The 21,123-nt window shown below is 44.8% G+C and overlaps 1 protein-coding gene and 1 long non-coding RNA gene across 2 annotated transcripts; both read right to left on the bottom strand.

Moving 5' to 3' along the window:
* Positions 1-649: 649 nt before the first annotated feature.
* Rragc (Ras related GTP binding C) lies at positions 650-19,942 on the bottom strand. The gene is made up of 7 exons (XM_006997246.4): positions 19,629-19,942; positions 17,481-17,684; positions 16,328-16,527; positions 13,355-13,469; positions 12,516-12,658; positions 7,333-7,481; positions 650-2,092 (listed from the first exon to the last, which is right to left on the bottom strand). The coding sequence occupies exons 1-7, from the start codon at positions 19,860-19,862 to the stop codon at positions 1,941-1,943; spliced, it is 1,197 nt and encodes a 398-aa protein (XP_006997308.1). The 5' UTR covers positions 19,863-19,942; the 3' UTR covers positions 650-1,940.
* Positions 9,831-12,497, bottom strand: LOC143271981 (uncharacterized). The gene is made up of 2 exons (XR_013049320.1): positions 10,751-12,497; positions 9,831-10,572 (listed from the first exon to the last, which is right to left on the bottom strand). It is a non-coding gene; the product is annotated as an uncharacterized LOC143271981 (long non-coding RNA).
* Positions 19,943-21,123: the final 1,181 nt, after the last annotated feature.

Here is a 21,123-nt window from a genome sequence, read left to right as displayed (position 1 = left end):
TCTAAATTAGTCTAATTATGAAATTAGACATCCTTCAAACAATACTTCCTTCTGGTTAATGACCATTTCTTCAGTCAGCTTAGACTCACCAAACTATGCTTTTATGTAAATATTGACATCCTGAAGTCAGTAATGAGTACCTAGGAGACTTGGTACCATGATTTTGGGGGTTGTCTCTTACACTTTCGTTTGTTGGGGGTTAAGGCAAACATGAGCGACCATGTATGTGTGGTGCTCGCTCCTTCCACCTGGTGGGTCCCAGGGACTGAACTCAGGTCCTCAGGCTTGGTGGCAGCACCGTCACCAGCAGAGCCAGCTCACCCACGTCTTCAACTCCTGCGGCCGCTCAGTTTCCTTACCCTCAGCCTGGATGCAGTGCACAAGCCATGCCAGGCTCTGGACCGCCCCCCCCCCCACACACACACCAGTGGGACTGTTGACATAAAGCCCAAATCCAAACATGTTCTCCCCTGGGCCCACACCTCCCAGCCCTTGGCAGAAATGAGTCATGGAGATGGCATCAAGACAGAACCTGAAGTCCTGAAACCAGGAATGGGGACCGCACGTGGCAGTCAAGGACTGGAACTGATGAGAGAAGAACCACTGTGTCTGCCTGCTAAGCACTCTCATACTTCACACAAGAAAAACGTTTTTTGGAGTAAATACATTTATTGATACCCATTTTCCATATAGTTCAATGAAATCTATAAATATAAAAGCATTTTTCCTTTGGATATCACCATGGTCCATGTAAATACTCAACAGTCAGCCATCTGCAGGAAGCACTCCAAGTCTCACTGCTAGGTTACAGACCTGAGTACGTGTTATTCAACAGCGGCACTGATGCACTCAAGTGGCCCAGTGGCTTTGGAATGTGACTACTGGGCATGTGCAGTAAAGAAAATGTGTAAGTCTAAATCAATGGGAAGGGTATCAGCCATGAACAAGAGAAACAATTATGAATTCATATCCCGGGCAAAGGAAAGTACCACAGCTGACACTCGGTGTCAGAATCCCGGAGACAGGGTATGTAGAGTAACACACTGTCCCACCACATGCTTCCTCCAAACCACAGTGGACAGTCCACCAGAGCCTTAGGGTCATCTATGGTCAAAACAATTCTTAAAGAACCTACATAGTGTAGAATAAAAGGCATGGCATCAAAATTAAAGAAAAGTGAGCTAAGTACTTCAGTGACATAATGGGTTTGTCCCTCACCGTAGGGGACTGTGGGAAGGAAACCTTTCTGTCTTCGACTCCCTTGTTACACTGTGCATGATCACAATCAAATGAGGAGACTGCATCCGTCTGCTACCCAAAATGCCGGCATGGAAATTCTCTCCTTTCAGTTTTTTCCTCACCACAGCCAGGGAACTGACGCAACTCTTGCTTGCTGAGCCTGGCTCTCCCCAACGCCACACAGGAATCTCCTTTTTTCTTCAGGACAAACACAGAAGCATCCTTTGCTGCATCTTCTGAGGCAGCAAGCTAATGCACTTCCACGGTCTGAGAGGTCCAGTGAGATCTGAGCTCTGAGAGGCAGTGTTAGAACGTAAGCAAAGCAAGGTCTTTAGACGCTACTCAAGTGAAAGGCTAAGGGAAGCGGATAAACTCGGTTTTCCTGCTGTTGGAGGCTGGAATTGACAGCGACATTCACTGGTAAAGATGGATAACCAGTATCATCTCCAGGTCCAAATTAGCCCAACTATTTAAGGTAGGACCCAAAGAGGAGAAAGCCACACTGAGTTCTGAGGTCTCTCGAGTTCTTTTGTGCCGTATTTTAGAGATGGTAGCTTCAGGTGCACAGAGCCGGCTCGGGGGCTTTCATCTAAACGAGAAACTTCCCCATCGTCTCCAGACTCCCGTGTTCTGTGGCCCATGGCATCTGACCCTGGAGTGAGGAGTGAGCTGGCACTGGGCCTCAACTGCTGAGACTCAGACTAGATGGCATTCCGTGGTGTGCCATTGTGTGCCAATGCTTTCAGGCTCGGGGCACTGGTCTGGTGACTGCAGCTCCTGTGAGAAGTCACACCCACCTCAAACACCTCATGGATAGCTTTTCGGAAACAGTGGAAGTTGTAGTCTATCAAACCTGTGAGAGAGAACAAGAGCCTGTCTACTTCATGTCAACTGTGCAGCTCTCCACCATCTCAAGTTCTCACACTGCAATCACGGTAAACAAGAACTCAGCTGCTAACACTGCTGCCTTACTTTGAGGCAGGAGTGGACAGGGCGGGCTGGTAATCTAACAAATCAAGTGCGGCCGGGCAGTGGTGGCACACACCTTTAATCCCAGCACTCGGGAGGCAGAGGCAGGCGGATCTCTGAGTTTGAGGCTAGCCTGGGCTACAAACTGAGTTCCAGGACAGCCAGGACTACACAGAGAAACTCTGTCTCTAAAAACCAAAAACAAGGGTTGGGGATTTAGCTCAGTGGTAGAGCGCTTGCCTAGCAAGTGCAAGGCCCTGGATTCAGTCCTCAGATCCAAAAAAAAAAAAAGTGGGGAAAGTGGATGTGTTAATGAAATCTGAAGTCAGGGTAAAGTTCTTTCTATTACTAAACTGCCCTCTAGGGCAGTGAGTGAGGTCTGCAGGAACAGGGAGGCAGCATGAGCACAGGCTCAGCAGGGCTCCAGCACCCTGCACCCATCTCTGGGAGGGGAGGCTTCCTCTCCATCTGTTTAGGAACTGAACATCCACTTGAGACTTTGGGTGAACAAAGGTTTCTCTTGTGACAGAAAGGGAAGGTCAACACCTCCCCCCCCCACTTCACTTGTACACACAGAACCCCAACTCTGAACGAGCAGCTGATACTGAGCTCAAAACATTCCATTTCTCAGTCTCCCCTGAGGCACATGGCTTGAAATTCTGCAATGCTCAAACTGAACAGCAAGCTCTTCAATTCTTAGAATCACCATACACACCCACTGGCGTAGCAAGACCATCCCACCTGCACTTGTCCTTATCAAATACCAAAAAGCACCGTGTGGCCTACCTAAACATCACGTGACCTTTCAGTAATTTATAGCAGACTGGATAAGTCATTGAACACTATTGACAGCATGATAGCGGATGTAATGTGTCAAGAGCAGCAGCATCAGGTCCACACTTTCGAGCATATGCTAGCAGGGCAGAAAGCCAAAACACAACAAATCAAAACAATCTGCCAACTAAAGAAGTCCACAGAAGGGAGAGCTAAATGCAGGCAGGGCAAAGCTGGCGATGAAAACTTCATGGATGAGGCTGAACTCTGGTTATACTGGCTAGATTTCACTTTTGTACACATACACACATATACACAAGTAAATTAAATGTAACGAAATTATAAAAAACAAGTTACCAAAGAAACCTGAATGTCTACGAAAAGGTGCTTGCCATGAAAAGTGATCTGCCCTAACTGGCAATTAAATATGTTAAAAATGAGATTCCACGTCACAGTTACAGACTCAGACAGTATCAAGCGTTATAAGGAGACAACATGATGAGAACACCCTCACCCTGCTATGAGGGGTGAACGTGGTAAAGGCACTAGGAAGAGTCCTTTGTTAATGTGTCTATGAGTGTGCATTCTTGCACACTCACCCTAGAGACAGACGACATGTGTGCACAGCACATCTGTTCCTGGGCATTAATTTTGGTTGGGGTTTGTTGCTGTTATTGTTGTCTGTTCATTTTTTCAGGCAGTCTCTCATGCAGCACAGGCTGGCCTCAAACTCATTAAGTAGCCAAAAATGACCTGAAATTCCTGATCCTGCCTCCAGCTCCCAAAGGGCTGGACTATAGGTGGGTACCACCACACCCAGTTTATGTGGTGCTAGGGATTATGAACCCAGAGCCTCCTGCATGCTGCACAAACTCTAACAATGGAGCTGCATCTTCAACCTGTTTGTGTTTTGAAATGGCATCTTGTTTTACTGTCCTAGTGTGCTGGCTAGTTTCATGTCAACTTGACACAAGTTGACACATCTGGAAAGAAGGAATCTTATCAAGAAAATGCTGCCATAGGATTCGCCTATAGGCAAATATGCAGAGCACTTTCTTAATTGATGATTGATTGTGGGAGGGCCAGACCATTGTGGGTGATGCCATTCCTAGGCTAGGGTCCTGGGTTCCAAAAGAAAGCAGGCTGAACAAGCCATGGGAGGCAAGCCAATAAGCAGCACCCCTCCATGGCATCTGCATCAGCTCCTGCCTCCAGGATCCTGCCCTGCTGCTTGAGTTCCTGTCCCGACTTCCCTCAGTGATGGACTGTGATTAGAACTGTAAGGTGAAATAAACCCTTTCCTCCCAAAGCGGTTTATGGTCATGGTGTCTGATCACAGCAACAGAAACACTAAGACACCTAGCTGGCCTCAAACATACAACAATCCTCTTGCCTCTGCCTTTCAAGTGCTAGGACTAAAGATATGAGCCATCAAAAAAAAAAAAAAAAAAAAAAAAAAAAAGATATGAGCCATCATATATGGCTTATTCATAGGTATTTGTCAAAAATTAGTTGTACCTTTAAAACAATCTAAATGAGAGCCAGACAGTGGCAGCACATGTCTATTATCCCAGCACTTGAGAGGCAGAGGCAGGTGGATCTCTGAGTTCAAGGCCAGTCAGGCCTACAAAGCGAGTTCCAGGACTACATAGAGAAACTCTGTCTCCAAAACAAAACAAAACAACCTAAATATCTAGCAACAAAAACAAAGTTCAATATGCAACAGTGGGAAATCTCAAAAATAACCCAAACAAGGAGAAAAACCACATGCTGCAAAAACTCAACTTCAATTCAGCATCATTTGCACAATATTGCTTATGGGTAGTTATGAAACAAGAGTAAGTTATGCATAGAAAAAATAAAATACACAGCACCAAAAAAGGGATGTAGATCAAGAAAAATATACCGAAGACTGCAGCTGAATGTCATACCAGCTCTTTTCTTAACTGTGTGTGTGTGTGTGTGTGTGTGTGTGTGTGTGTGTGTGTGTGTGTGTGTGTGCACCCAAATGCAGAGTCCAGAGAGGCCAAGAGGCATAAGATCCTGGAGCTACAGCTGCAGCTGGTTGTGAGCCACCCCACCTGGCTGCTAGGGTCATCTGAAAGAGCAGGAAATGATCTTAACCACTCAACTACCTCCCCAGACTCCACACTGGTTCTTAAGGTCAAAAGTAAACACACACTTTGTTTAATATGAAAAAACATTGTATATAATTTTTTTTTTATTCTTTTAAGGCTTAGGCAGAAGAAGGGGTTTTTTTTGTTTTTGGCTTTTTTTTTTTTGTTTTTTTGTTTTTTTGTTTTTTTGAGACAGGGTTTCTCTCTGTAACAGCCTAGCTGTCCTGGAACTCTAGCACTCAAGAGGTAGAGACAGAGGCAGGCGGATCTCTGTGAGTTCAAGGACAGCCTGGTCTACAGAGTGGGTTCCAGGATAGCCAGGGAGGTTACAGAGAAATCAACCCATCTATGGACCAGTCCACAAAGGAAACACCAATCACCTGACCACAAGACACTGAAGTTTGTACATAAGAAAAACAGCAGAAAGCATGTCAGAAGCAGGGTAGGCAGGAAGGGAAAAGAAGATGGGGAGGGGTCATTATCACTCAGTGACGGCTACTCACAATGGTCAGAACGCAGCTAATACTGAAATGGGGATGTCTCACTAACAGGGCCTAACATGGTACTAGAACATGAGCTCCAGAAAGTTGCAGGGGTCAATTTTCCAGTCACAAACTGATTAACCCAAGCCATGAACTAGGGCTAGAGAGCCAGCTTAATGGGCAAAAGCACTTCCCATGAAAGCCTAACAACCTAAGTTCAATCCCTGGAGCCCACAGTAGGAGAGAACACACTCCCAAGCCATGAACTTAGGAGCTGACACGAAGAGAGAGAAGCAAGAAGAAAGATTTGGCACTGAAGAACATGAAATTAGGACAAAGAAAACCAGCCAGAAGGGAATAGGAGACAGACAAAATATATAAGGTGATCCAGAGAAGAAAGCTGTGCTCAAGGAAGGACTGTCAGCCACATGCTCCAGAAGACTGAAGACCCTGCAGAAGGAGAAGAAAAGCCAGCAGATGCAACAAGAAGAGATAGCTGAGGACTGGTTCAGATGAAAAACAAACCACAGGCAAGAAGAGCCAACAAAGTATATGGAGGAAGATGAGATGGGCTAAAAATCTTGATGAAAGCACAAGATTTTAAAAGGAAAGAGAACATCTGGACTACATATAGACAGACACACGGAAGTATTTAAGTTGACTTGAAAGATAGCCATTAGTATTACAGTGCAATACTGCTTTCAAGAACTTGAGAAATCATAATAAAAATGTAACTTAAGAACAGCTTTTCAGCTGAGTGTGGTGGCCCATGCTTTTAATACCAGTGTTCAGTAGGCAGGTAGATTTCTGTGAGTTCAAGGCTGGCCTGATCTACATAACAAGTTCCAGAACAGCTAGAGCTCCATCATAGAGACCCTGTCTCAGAAACAAAACAAGAGCCAAAGAACAGCTCTTTAGGCTTGAGATGGCTCAGACATTAAGAGCTCTGGCTGCTCTTCCAGAGAACCAGGATTTGATTTCTAGTACACACATGGTGGCTACAACCATCTATAACTCCAGTTCCAGGGCATCTGACACCTTCTTCTGGCTTCTGTGGGCACTGCATACAAGTGGTTCACAGACATACAGGCAAGCAAAATACTCACACACATAAAATAATAAAAATTTAAAAAGAAACAAACAAACAACTCTTTGGGGGCTGGAGAGATGGCTCAACAGTTAAGAATGCTTGCTGCTCTTGCAGAGACCCAGGTTCGGTTTCCAGCACTCAATGATGGCTCAAAACCACCTGTAGCTCCATAGCCTCCTCTGCCCACCTCAGGCTCCTGCACCCATGTGGCATGCATACATACATATACTCAGGCATACACACAAACATAGAAGACAGTAAATAAGTCTTTGTTGTTGTTGTTGTTGTTTTTCCAAGACAAGTTTCTCTGTGTAGCCCTGGCTGTCCTGAATCTTACTCTGTAGTCCAAGCTGGCCTTGAACTCACAGAGATCTGCCTGCCTGCCTCCTGAGTGCTGGGACTAAAGGTGTGCGCCACCACCGCAGGCTTTTTTCTTTTTAATGATGGCTTACAAAGACACCCTGTAACTCCAGTTCCAGCGGATCCAATGCCTTCTTCTGGCCTCCACTGGCTGCATGTATGTGGTACACAGACATGAACTCAGTCACACATGTGCACGCATACCTGGACACACACAGCAAAAAATAAAATTTTAAAAAGGAACTAAATTTAAACAATGAATAATAAACACAAGCAGTTTTTTTAAAAAAAACTTCATTACCTTTTCGTTCAAAGCTTTCTTCCCTAAGAATGCAAACCAGTGCCAAAAATTTAGTGACTTCCTTTAAATAAAGGACAGTTGTATTATTCAGCTTGATAATGGCCATCGATTCTTTGTCATAAGCACTTCCACTTCCATCTTCCTTTAATCTATTTTGAAAGAAAGCACCATTTATTAGACGTTTCCCAATGAGGCGTTCTGTACAGGAGCAAACTTTCCAGCCCTCCCCAAACATCCTTTGAGAAGGAACAACACCGCCTTAAACACACTGGGACAGCCATCACACCGCCAGCTTCTGTCAGCAGCAGAGCTGTGCATGTCCCTCTGTCACTGCTGTAATCAAGCTTGTGGGTAAAGGTGACAGTGGTGGTGCTCTGAACCACTGACATTTCCGCTATCATGCTGGCCAGGCCACTCGCTGCCTAGTGCTCAGCGGAGGACGGGCTTTCCCTCCCACCTCCCTCAAGCTACTCAAGCTACATGACCAGCCAGGACCTGCCACCCTCTCAGCTAGCTACTGTAGGAGGTATTCTACATGCCAATCCAATCATACCTTTTCTCAGACACTGTTTGATGTTTCCTTAACACACACACACACACACACACACACACACACACACACACATACACACACACTCAAGAAAATTCATAAAGTCTCCAGTAGACCAGTCCCAGGCAGAGAGAGGTAGGAATTATGTTATAAATCAACAACTTTTCAACAGTTTGAGGGCTGGGGAGGGAGGAGGCTCATCCAGTGAAGGAGCTTGCTGCCAAGCCTGACACCTGGAAACGGTGTCAGTCCACAAATGGAAACGGAAATGACCCCCACGTGTCCTCCGACCTCCACATGCCGCACCATACCATGCATGCCCCTGCGCCTGCTAGGAATTAAAGAGTTGCCAAAACTGCCTCCTTAGTACAGGAGTTTGGGGGCTGGAAAGATGGCCCACTGGTTAAAAGCACCTCCTGCTCTTCTAGAGGAGCCAGATTTGGTTCCCAGCACACACATCAGACAGCTCAGAACCCCGACATTCCGGTCTCACGGAGGCCACAATACATGTTGCACATAAACCCATTCAGGTGCAGACACTCAGAAGAAACAAAATAAATCTTAAGTGTTTTTGCCGTCCACAGGAGGATGAAAAGCACCAGCACTCGAGAGTCTGAGGGGAAGAGGATGGAAAACTCAAGGCCAGCCTGGCCTATCATGAGACTGTTTCAAAAAGATTGTTTAAAAACAAAAGTGAAGGAAACATACTAAGAAGGAACTGCTACCAACAGGTACCTGGAAGGAAACAATGTTTCCCTCCTGTTTTCTCCTGTCTTTACCATCTCATGTATTGTTTTCATGAAGGAGGACTGATTTTTTCAACTGTTCTAAATCTTACAACTTACCTTTTCACACATTAATTTGATTCCCACAACAACCCAGAGAAGAATTGTTACTGCTGACCTATTTAACCACTTTAATATGGTGGGATGGGGGGGGGGTGTCAGGACAAAACATAGTAATCTAAATACAAATAAGAGAATTATGCCCATTTTAAATTTGTAAAACTCCAGTTCATAAAAAGTAAAAAGATGTCTGGCAAGGTCTGGACTCAAACTTCGGGTTTTAATTCAATCCCAAGCAATTTCCAATATCAGAGCAGTAGGGAAGTAAGTCTGAGCCACATGCTTTAAGTGTATAAAAGAGAACTAACTGCCTTCTCCTGCTGGAAGAAGAGGAACTGCAGTGCTCTGTGCTGTCAGCTGACAGCCAGAGGTCAAGGAGATCCTAGTCTGTGCCACACAGGAAGTGAGAGCAGGCACCAGCTGACAACCAACACAGGCGTACACGACTATCTGTGGCTGGACTGGCAGCCCGCAGCTGCAGTGTCTAGTGTTGAGCCAGATGATTCAGTCACGCACTACACAACATGAGAAAGTTATGCCATGTAAGCCTGATGACCTGAGTTCAATCCCTGGAGCCCACATTCACGTAAAAGAAGTGACTCCACAAAGTTGTCCTTTGACCTCCATGTGTGCTACGGTAGACACAAAAATAATCTTTTTAATTAAAAAGAACATTAAAGGCACATTCTTGGCTGGACACCGCTTTGTAAGCACTGCTTAGCAAATGCAAAGCATAGGGGCAGAGAGAACAAGAGACATCTAGACAGCTATTCATGTCTATGTTGGACAGATTTTGATGACTAATAAAGTTAAGAAATAAAGTATGCTAATGACCTTTAAAAGCAGACTCAAAACTTAAAAGGTTTATTTGTTTGTTTGTTTTTGTTTTGGTCAAAACTCTCGGTGTACGATTTTCAGGTGCTTAAATTGGGGATATAGACAGCTTCCAACCCCAGCACCACATAAGAGCAGGTGTGTGTGGTGAGGGACACTTGCAATCCTAGCACTTGGGAAGTAGAGACAAGAGGATCAGAAGGCCAAGGTCATCCTCTACTAAATATATCAAGTTTGAGGCTAGCCTGGGCTACTTGAGAACTTGTCTCAAAAAAAAAAAAAAAAAAAAAAAAACCACAAACTTTAAAGCAAGTACGCTTATCTGAATTTTAGTCAAAATAAGTCCAAGCAGGAAGACCACAGCCAAAAGGAAGCAGATTTCGAAGCAACACACCCTAAAGGAATTCAGTTAAGAAAAAAGGGAACCTGGCTAGTGCTGAAATTCTCAATGAAAAGATTATAACAGATATTCTCAGATAAAACAAATGTCAGGTATCAACCACCACATACACTTCATGTGACCCATCAGTATCTTGTGTATTCATTCCCACTTACATGCTTACATGGGATGCAGGGAACACAGCAGACTTCAAACCTTCCCCATATTTATATGTGCTAGAGCTTACAAATGAAAGATCTAAAATATGAAAACTGGTATTAGTTAAAAAAAAAAAAAAAAAGTACACAAACCAGGTGATAGGACCAGGGAAATGTTTGTAAAAGCACTGGCTGCACAAGCCTGACATCACAGCTGCATGATGGGAATGGAAAGATGGAGACAGGAGGTTCAGCACAGGAGGGCCAATTGAGCCTGGAGTCCACCACACAGAAGAAACAAGGGAGACCCTGTCTCAGCAAGGCAGAAAGTAAGAACCCACTCCTGAAGTTGTCATTGACCTTCCACGAGTACCATAGAGGACAAACACACAAAAATAACAGTTTGAAAAATGTAAGACGGGTTTATAACACGTTGACTAGCTTTCTTTTTTTAAAGCAACATGTTCTAATCATCTTTTTTTTTTTTTTTTTTTTTTTGGTTTTTCGAGACAGGGTTTCTCTTGTGTAGCTTTGCGCCTTTCCTGGGACTCACTTGGTAGCCCAGGTTGGCCTCGAACTCACAGAGATCCGCCTGCCTCTGCCTCCCAAGTGCTGGGATTAAAGGCGTGTGCCACCACCGCCCGGTAATCACCTATTTTTAAGAATGGAAAACACAAAAGTCTACTGAGTAGCAGACCACCTCATTTTTATTACAGAAAGTGGTACCAACAAAGGACAGCATCTAATCAGTGTGAATAGACAGAAATCGACAAGGTAAGGTCTTCTACTCACAGGCAGCTGAAGGAAGGCACCGAGAGGGGAAGCAAACACATTAGAAAGCAGACATGCTGAAAGCTCCCTGGGCATTCTGATGTTAGTACACAGAGGAAAGAGGGCCAGTCTACAAGTTCATTTGGTTTTGGTGTTTATAAATCTCTACATAGAGTTTAGGGATTGTCCGTACGTAAGAGCCTGTATTTGAGAGACTTATTTCAGAAATCACATGTATACATCAAATATTTTATGTGTAAGTCCTCCTAACAACTAAAATCCTGATTTTTTTTTTTTTTTGCTTGTTTGTTTAAGACGGTCTCATTATGATGTAGCTCTGGCTGTCCTGGAACTCATCTGTAGACCAGGCTGGCCTCAAAATCAGAGATCCAACTGCCTCTGCCTCCCAAGTGTTGGGATTAAAGGTGAATGCCACTATACCCAGCTAAAATTCTGACTTTTTTTTTTAAAGACATTGTTAAGATTAAGAATCCCGCCGGGTGGTTGGTGGCATACGCCTTTAATCCCAGCACTCGGGAGGCAGAGGCAGGTGGATCTGTGTGAGTTTGAGGCCAGCCTGGTCTAAGGAGTGAGATCCAGGACAGGCACCAAAACTACAAAGAGAAATACTGTCTTGAAAAACCAAAAAAAAAAAAAAAAGATTAAGAATCTCTCATTCTACCAGGTGTGGTGGTATGTGCCTTTAGTCCCGGCACTTGGGAGGCAGAGGCAGGTGGATCTCTGTGAGTTCAAGGCCAGCCTGGTCTACGAAGTTCTAAGCCAGCCAGGGCTACATATTAAAATCATCTCAAACAAACAAAAGCCCCCAAAAGTCCCTCATTCCATAAAACCTAAGTTTAAATTAGGAAGTACCATTTATTTAGATCATTTTAGTGTGGTTTAAAATTAGGAAGTAACATTTATTCAGACCTTTTCAGTGTGTCTTATTTACTGCTGTTTGGATAGGCTGCCTTCGACTTCTGATCCTTCCAAGTGTTGAGGTTTTACAAATAAGCAATCTCATCTGGCTGTTCAGACCATCTTGGGGAAAGTTTGAGACAGGGTCTCACTCTGTAGACCTAGCTAGCCTGGAATTCACCATGCATACCAGGCTGGCCTCAAACTCACAGAGACCTGCCTGCCTCTGCCTCCACACCTGGTCCCCAGACCATTTTAAATAAACTAATCTAGTTGGGTTCTTTTGTTTAAACTTGCCAAGTCCCAGGAGAGAGAAGATCGTGCAAACCCCCCAGTACAGAAAGAGACTTCCTAGGTGTTCTCTGCTATCCTCTCTGAAGGTCCAGCTTAGGAAACATCATGTTCTAAGATGACACACACGTTCTAAACAATCCCACTTCAGGCTGTTGAAATGGCTCAGTGGGCAAGGGTACTTGCCCCCAAGCCTAACAACCTGAGTATCAGTCGCCCAGACCAACAGGGTAGAAAGCAGCAGCTCCCGAAAGCTGTCCTCTGACCACAACAAGGCGGCATGGCAAACACACCCACAAGTTTACACTCACATATACAGTACGGAAATAAGTGTAACTTTAAGAATAAATTCTCATCTCATTCAGTGTAAGCCAGAGGTAGGAATTAGGTAAGTTTTCACTTATCTGGGATCTTGCAGAAATGTGTAAAGCACTTACCCATATATACAAGACACATCAATCACAACGTCAATCATGTCACAGCAAAGTTCGTAAGACTGCATATCCACAGGGGAGCTGTCTGTTGCAATGTAGATTTTGCTGACAACATCAAAGAGAAAAGCTTTTTCAATACCTGAATTCTTGGAAAAACAAAATTGGGTAAGTGTTCAGTTTCTTTTAGGAATCACAATTTGCAATTTTTCATAAAGACCTTAAATCACTGAAAAACATTCTTAATTTTAAAAGTAATATTCCCTGTGGTTTTGTTTTTATTTTATTTTTTTATAGTTCTGGGATACTGAATGCAGGGTTCAATAAATGCTCTACCAATGAACTCACTCCAATCCTTCATATCACCTTTAAGTATACAATTAAACATCAAAAATAAATGATGCTTGGTTGGGAGACTTTAGACAGAGCCTTACAAGGCATTCATCTCAATCCTCCTGCCTGTATCTTGTATGATGGGATTACAGATGTACAACGCCATATCCAGCAATAATTCATTAATTATTACTTTTCGGTGTGTATGGTGCTAGAAACTGATCCTATGGCTTCCCACACACCAAGCAGTGCTCTAGCACAAAGCTATATCCCAACCTTCATGAAGATACTTATAATTAACAAAGTACAGGGAACATTACCTAAAAGACAAAAATAAAATAAAATAAAATCAGAAGGAAACAACTCAAGCTATATTTTATGCCATTATTTATCTTACATGTTGAGTCACTGATCTTTAGTTCAAGTCTCATTTTTGGGGGGAGAATTAAATGCAAACACATTTAACAACAACAGTAGAATGGAAATTATATCAAAGTAAATAGCACACTTACTGATATAAAGATATTTAGTAAGTTTTCCAAAGTTGGCAGTTGTGGAATGAGTTTCTGGACCACCTTACTGAAGGCTTCAAATATTGAGTGGTCATAGATACTGGTCAAATAGAAGCTGAGAAATACAACACAAGATGGTTATTTCACAAAACAACTTCAGGAACGAGTCAGAATGCCTTAAGTTCATGTTCCCTAACGTTCCAACAGCCCCTGTCTACAGCCCCATCATTTCTGCTAGTAAGACCACTTCCCACCCTGGCCGTGCCAATCACCCACCCACTTTGCTACCTTACACAGAGGGAACTGAGGGAACACCCAAGAAGGCTCTTCAAAAGAGAAACCCGGAGGACCACATAAGCTTTGTAAACCACCCCTTAATTCTTATTTATTTTTTTTTTTTTTTAAGACAGAGTAGCTTGGAGCCCAGGCTGGCCTGAAACTCACTATACAGCTGAGAATGATGTCTAATCTTCCTGCTCCCACCTCCCTGAGTTAAGCTGGGATTACAGGCTTTTGTCATCATACCCAGCAGAGTAATGTGGTATTTATTAAATAATACAATTCACATTTCTACTAAAATGTCACCTCAAAAAGTTCTTTCCTGCCAGCCATAGTGGTGTATGCCTGTAATCCCAGCACCTGGGAAGAGGCAGGTGGATCTCTGTGTGTCTGAGGCCTGCCTGGTCTACACAGCAGAGCTCCAGGGCTATATGTTAGAGCCTGTTATTTCCTCTCCGGCAACACCAGCCTACATAAATAGTAAACCTGTACCTGCTACCTCCTGCCATAATCTGTTCTTCACAGCACTGGTAAGAACTTAAAACTCCACCACACATTTCTTACGAGCTGTGTCCTTTTCAATCCTAAGCCCCAGGTGAAAAGCAGCTCTGTCATCTCCCTAACAGTTGCAAACCCATTGCCTGAACAGTGCTCATAAGGATTTGCTGAATAAACAACTTAGTCTGCAGCCAGAACACCCTAAAATACCTGAGCTCTTCTGAATAAATGACTACACTGGTCCTTAGGATTAGGTAATTAGCCTAAGGAGGATGGAGACCTATAAAGAGCAGGAGTTGTCTCTGAATGGATTGCAGTAAAGAAATCACAGGTAGATTAAACAAAACAGAAATCTGAGAAAGGGGCCCTTAAACACTATGGACAATTCCACCTGTTTTTTTCATTGAGGACACTTTTCATCATTTAATTGTATTTATGATATATTTTATAAACACATTACCACATCAGAAATGAGGAACTGTGTTTATACTTGACAGATGATTTAAAGAAAATTACAAGGAAGTACAGTAAGAACTTGATCAAGAAGGGGCTCTATTCTAGAGGTCAGAGTATCAGCAGTAAGGCCATGTGACTCCTAACACTAGCAAGAAAGGGGCTTGTCAGTGTTTCCTCTAGGCAAAAACTTCAGCAAGGTTAGAGTCCTCAAGATCTGTGAGGACTGGAGATGGTTGGGAACAGGCAGAACCTGAAAGGCACAGAGCATGTTCATAAGCTGAGTTCCTAGAAATGGAAAAGCAAGCTGCACCGCATCCACAGAACAGCTGGTGCTAAACAGAGGTTTGGGATGTGTGTGTGTGGGGGGGGGGGCAGCTCAAGAGTAGAATGCATGCAGACAGAATGCACAAGGTCCTGGACTCAATCCCCAGCACACATAAATAACAAAAGCTTGGTGCAAAATTCTACTGAGGCTAACAGGCTTAATGTAGGGCCCTTCTGAATACAGGGGAAATCACAGGATGTCCTGCAGAGCTTAAGAGGAAGCTTGACAGGGAGCAGAGAGAATCATAATGGTCCCTTACCAGTACAAGGAAGATGTTTTAAATTCTATAATAAAATAACAGATCCCTAAGATGGAGGAGTTTTATGGGATGGCACTTTTACTTTCTCTTATAAACACTTATTTACTTTTGCCTTTGAAGACAGGATCTAACTAAGTAGCCTTGGTTAGCTAACTTCAAATTTACAAAGATTCTCCTGCCTCTGCTTCCCGAGTGCTGGGATTACAAAGGCACAACACCACGCCCTGCTTTTATAAAGTCTAAGTGTATTAAAGATTTTAATCTAAGAGGGTCAATGAGATTTTCCCTACAATGTTTTCTAGGAACTACCTGAAAGCTCCTCTAGCCTAAGGCCCAGAAACCTTAGGGACAGGACAACTGGCTTGAGCATAGAAGGAAGTTTTTATAATACAGCAAGGATAAGGAAATTACACTCGCATCTCTTCTCTGCTTCCCCTTTAAGCCGTTTTTATGGTCAAGTGGACATCCTCTTACATACTTGTAAATACTCACTTCTTCCCATCATCACAAAAGATATACAGTAACATTCCTCATACACTTTTAGAATATAAATACAAAAAATACATAACCATCAATCCAAATCAGTATGTGTTCTTTAGGGTTCAGTTCTTCATATTTAACTGTAACCCAGCACTCCTTCAAACTCAACAGCAGTACTATGTAAATGCAGAAGACAACATACCTAACTTCAGAGTTTCTAGGAAGTATAAACTGTTTTAAAAGCTAACATACACTAGAGTCAGTCCACACTTGAAAGTGTACAACTTTAAAAGGCTCTTCCTACTGAGACATTAACAAGACCCAAACTCAACTTTCACAAAATTATGACAGATTTCTTGCACAAAGCCAACCAGGGTTAAAAAGTGAAGAAACCGAGAGGGGAGCAGTCCCAAAGCAGACTCATGCCGTGAGGAAACAGCCTGACTCCAGTCCCTTGAGATGAATCTGCAAGAGCGCCAATGGAAACACTTCACGTGACTTCAATCATCAGGAAAATGAAAAAGGGAAAAAGTAATTTACAAAACAGCTTGGAATTCAACAAAGAAGAGATTACAGAATTGGGGAAGGGTCCACCAGTCACAGAAAGCTGGTGTGTATAATGACAGAGATGGGAATACATTTACAGGGCTCTCATATCAAACACGCATGTTGTTACCTAAGATGGAGCTTTTCTAGCCCAGCATCTGCAAGGTCATCATTGGCCCTTTGATGAATGTCCCTCTGTGTTTCTATTTTGTGATCATCAGACAGACCATCAACTTTGTGAATAAAAACCTCAAAATTCATGTCTGGGTTAACTTTGTAGGCTTTAGAAACAGTAATGTGAAGTCGTGTTAAAGCCTCCATGTAGTCATCCTGAAAGTCAGAACAAAATATTTTTTAACAAGGAATCTTATAAAACATAAGTAACAAGTTAAGAAAGTCTCAAACCACCTTTTTCCCCAACCACAGAAAACTCACTATCCTAATTACTCATAAATATTCAGACATGCTGACACATAACCAGTAAATAGCTCTTCAATTTCTTAAGATAGAAACTCAAATACCAAGTCAATGCCTGAATTTTTAATGCTCTTACTATAAAGAATGGAAAGGCAAAATGCACATTTCTTCCTAATAGGACTGTTAAAGTAATCCCAGCTCTGCCATTTGTCAGGTGTGTGGCTCTGAGCAAGTTGCTTAAATCTCTAGTCAAGCATCTGTAAATGGGAATAACTATCCACACAATACTCTATAAATCAGATCGTGAATGAGAAAGCACCACTGCAGAGTTGGCATCCCTCAGAAAGCATTCCCTACAATGGTAAGCTTCAGCTTACAAAAGGTAAGCGCAAGGGTAGGGGCACAGCCCATCCATCTGCCCACCACACACTGGGCCCTCAGCATATCTTGCTAGATTAAATTCAACTTAAAACAAATCAGGAAAAGTATAAAGGACTCATTTATCATATTCTTCCTTATATTGTGGCCACTGGTGGGATACTTCAATGGGTGAGTTAACCACTGTAATAGTTCATAAAGTATAGCAGTATCTACTATTAGCCAATAAAAGTAGAAGCCAATGGTAACTGCTCCTTAACTGGGACTCAAGAAATGTAAATGACATCTCCTAAGCACCTGCGAGTCTGGAATTGTACAATGACAGGTCTGCTCCCAAAAATCCCTCTGCAGCTGCATGTCTTAAACTGTCAGGGGATCTACTGGAAAGAGAGAAGCTTCAAGCACATGACAGACAAGGGAAACCAACAATTTTCCTCTGTTTCTACATCTTTTTGCAACCAGAGAAGAGAAGCACTGTGCCTAACTACCTGTGCATCAATGACATATATCAATGCTCCTGTCCCCCTGAAGATCATTTCGTAGTCAAAGGTTGGGTCAAAGAAGTCCATCTGTCCAGGAAAATCCCAAATCTGGAAGTTTACAAAGGAGCTATTGGAAATGTCGTCTTTATAAATCTTGTTTGTACTTTCCAAAAAGAGAGTCTCATTGGGTGACATCTTATGAAACACCACCTGTTAAGAGAAACAGAAACAATTTCACAACTACTAAACTACAGAATTTATGTTAAAAATCCTATGGCAGTAAAATTTTGACCTCGATACCAAATAAACAAATAAATAAATAAATAAGGTAATAACTGGATGGCAAATCACTGGCACTATCTTACTTCTGACAAAGACGCCACGTTAACTTTCCCTCATGCACACTGGGCTTTTCTTGCACTATTTTAACGGCATCAACACTAGTAGTAGCAGCATCTCTTGCTTCTGATGTTTCCACGTGTTTGTCTTTTCATTCTCAGTGTTTGTAATTTTTTATTTTGGGGGAAGGGGTTTTGTTTTGAAAAGGGGTCTTAGCTATGTAGCCCAGACTCAAAACCCAATCCTCTTGCCTTTGCCTCCTCCATACTAAAATTATAATGTCATCCAGCCAGGCTCTATTGTGTTTTGTCAAAGATTTAAACTTGTCAAAACCTGCTTTAAGATCATGGAGCTATTCCAGATAAAGTTTAAGACTTTGTGCTCATTCAAAAAGAACATAAACACCTATCTCGGGCTCTAAGGAACAAGAAAGAAAACAGACTGGATCCTGCCCTCACTGAATTTACAATCTAAACAGAAAGTAAAATTGTCTGGAGTGAGAAGTCAGGAGGCCTGTGGGAGGAGGGACGAGGCAGCTCCAAAAGAAACGGTAAAGACAATGAGTTGGGAAGCATCACAGCAGGGAATCAGAGGTGCAGTTCAGTGTGGGGAGAGCGCTTCTTGTCCACCAGGCTTAAAGCCCTGGCATCAAGTAAAACCTAGCATGGCGGCTCACACCTGTAATCTCGGCACTTGGGAAGTAGACTCAGGATCAGAATTCAATCAAGGCCAGCCTGAGATGCATGAGAAAGTGAAAAGACAGACAGACAGACAGACAGACAGAAACAAACAGAGGGCTAGAGATGTAGCTTTAAGGCTTGACCAATACAATCCCAACATACAGCAGACTTGCCCCCAAAAGCCCAACTTTTGACAGGCAAGAGAAGTAAGGCAAATAAAACAGCAGTCCAGCAAAGGCAGCGGGAGGGGGTGGCCACTTTTTAAAAACATCGCCATCTACAAAGTACCAGAGATGTGCATAAACCTTTGTGTCAGAGTGGAAAACAGGGAAAGCCGGGGTGTCGGTGACACCAGTTTTATCAGAAGTTCGCTGTTTGTAATGGGAATGGTTGATGAAGAAATAAGTCAACCCTGCCTCTATTTTTCTGTTCACTAAAAACAAAAAAGCCTATACGATCTCGGCAGACCCAAGGTGAAAACAAATACCTTGATGCCCGTCTGCCTGCAAAACACTTATTGCCAAAGATTTTTGTGACCAGTTTTCAGGGGACTGTCTGTCACCTGTAACTGCAATCTCCGGGCGACGACAACTAAATAAAGTAGGTGCAGTAATGGGACCCTCCCCAGAATAAACGTTACAGAAGTCTTCAACAGACTAACAACAAACTTGATGCCCGGTGTCTCTGCCACAACTCTTTCTAGAGCTGCTGCGGCCCGAAGCTTGGGAGGGGATCCTTGAAAACTCGGGTCACCTAAGTGAGATGCTGCTGCAAGAGAGCACGCTCACCAAGTTCTCCACGTGAGAACCGGAGAGGACAAGTCGGTTTCCTCAACGCCACGGGGGCTGCGACCCAGAGGGCGGAGATCTAGGGCGGTGCCCGGCACCTGCCTCCACCCTCCAGCCAGCGTCGCCTCCTCGGCCCGCTCGGCCCTCGGCGGGCAGAGTCGGACGTGGAGAGCCAGGTCGGGGACCCTGGGCGACGGGTCGCGCCTAAGCTCTGCGCTCGCAGGCGTGGAGGGTGCGCCGGGACGCGGGGCCAGGCCGCCACCCTCTCGGGCCTCCCGGGAGGCCGCCACCTGGGCGCCGCGGGCCGAGCGAGACCGAGGGCGGGGGGCCCGGCGCGGGACGCTCACCTTCTGGATGGAGGACTTGCCGCTGCGCCGCAGTCCCATGAGTAGGATCCTTGGTTTGGAGCTGTCAGCGCCGCCCGGGCCGCAGCCACCGCCGGCCCCCGCGCCACCACCGCCGCCCGCCGCTGCCTCCTCTTCCTCCTCCTCCACACCGTAGCCGAAGTCCTTGGGGAACGAGTCGGCTGCTCCGTAACTGCCGGCCAGGGGCGTCTCCTCCGCCCCATACTGCAGGGACATGGTGCTGGACCGCCGCCGCCCGCGCCCTGACAGGCCAGGCCAGGCCAGGCCGCCGCCTCCCCCCTGCCGCCGCTGTTGCCGCCGCCCCCGGCAGCCGCCGCCGCCGCAGGGCCCGCCCCCAGACCCGGCTCTGATTGGACTGCCGCCGAGCACTGGCTCCTCATTGGCTGGGTGGGCTGCCACTTCGGAGCAGCAGGGTAGGTGGTGTGCGTCACGTGCCCGGAATCACCTGACTAGCAGCGGCTGATGGTGGTGGGGGGGGAGGAGGAGTCACGAGGAGATCCGGCCGGGCCGCGCCTCTTGTCGGGCTCCGGGCCTTCGCCCTGGGCGCATCCCTCACGCACCTCGGCCTGCCCTGCGCGCTGCGCTGCTCACCGCTCACCGCCTCCTTCCGGGCTCCGAGAGCACCGCAGGGAAGATGCTTCTGGGCGTCTGGGTAAGAATTCGTTGCCCCCCGTCCCCTCCTCTGGTTGCAGCTGCCCAGCCAGTATTTATTTATACGATGCCTGCCAGGTCCTGGGTACGACCAGGAAGGCTCTCGAAACTGAAACCGAGTTGCCCCTGCCTGCTCTCGAGTTGCTTGAACAGAGATTGGATTGGACATCTGTGTAAGCACAGTACAGATTTTATGTGAGGCCATGAGCACAGATGAACCGCTCCAGAATTGGGTGAGGAAGTCCACAGGAGGTCGTGTATGAGCCGGTCCTGACCAATGATGCGGTTGGGATGTGCGAGAAAGTGTATCAAGTAGGAGCCTGGCAGAGACAGTTAGGAGTCCCAGTGATAACTTGCCCTACCTGGTAGCTGGAGCCGATAAGGAAAACAAATACAAGCGTGCTAAAACACTGTGTCTTTCTGCAAGCAGATCGCTGATAGGATCCTGCTGTTTTTGTTCCCACCTAGTCAAAGTGCTCCTCCACTATCCCATCCAGCAACTGAGTACTGCATCAGCTTAGACTTCCTTGTGATTCGAGACCAGAGGAATTAGGAATAATGAAGGCAAATGCTTGCTGCCAAAGTAGGCTTCAGAAAGCCATATGAGAATTTTCACGTCTCGGACTCCAGAAGTGGAAATTTGACAAAGTACGGCTCTGTACACTTAAAAGGAGATGGGGTAGGGGTTCTTGGTTTTACGTGATGACTGTGTTGTTTGCAGGGCGGTCTTCTGCCTATGCTAGGCTAATTGTACCACCACGGCCCTATCCCCTACTCAGTGACTGACTTGACTGTGGAGAAAAAAAGTGGAGAAAAAAAGTAAGCT

Source organism: Peromyscus maniculatus, chromosome 2, assembly GCF_049852395.1.
Source record: "Peromyscus maniculatus bairdii isolate BWxNUB_F1_BW_parent chromosome 2, HU_Pman_BW_mat_3.1, whole genome shotgun sequence".
NCBI classification, from domain to species: Eukaryota; Metazoa; Chordata; class Mammalia; order Rodentia; family Cricetidae; genus Peromyscus; species Peromyscus maniculatus.
This window is presented reverse-complemented; position numbering and strand designations above follow the sequence as displayed.

Excerpts from the sequence above, each read along its gene's own strand:
- Rragc (XM_006997246.4), bottom strand. The coding sequence starts at position 19,862 with ATGTCCCTGCAGTATGGGGCGGAGGAGACGCCCCTGGCCGGCAGTTAC. Across the intron at positions 16,528-17,480 it reads TATATGTCATTGATGCACAG|GATGACTACATGGAGGCTTT; the intron begins GTAGTTAGGCAC and ends TCTGACTTTCAG. Across the intron at positions 12,659-13,354 it reads TACTAAATATCTTTATATCA|AATTCAGGTATTGAAAAAGC; the intron begins GTAAGTGTGCTA and ends TGTTTTTCCAAG.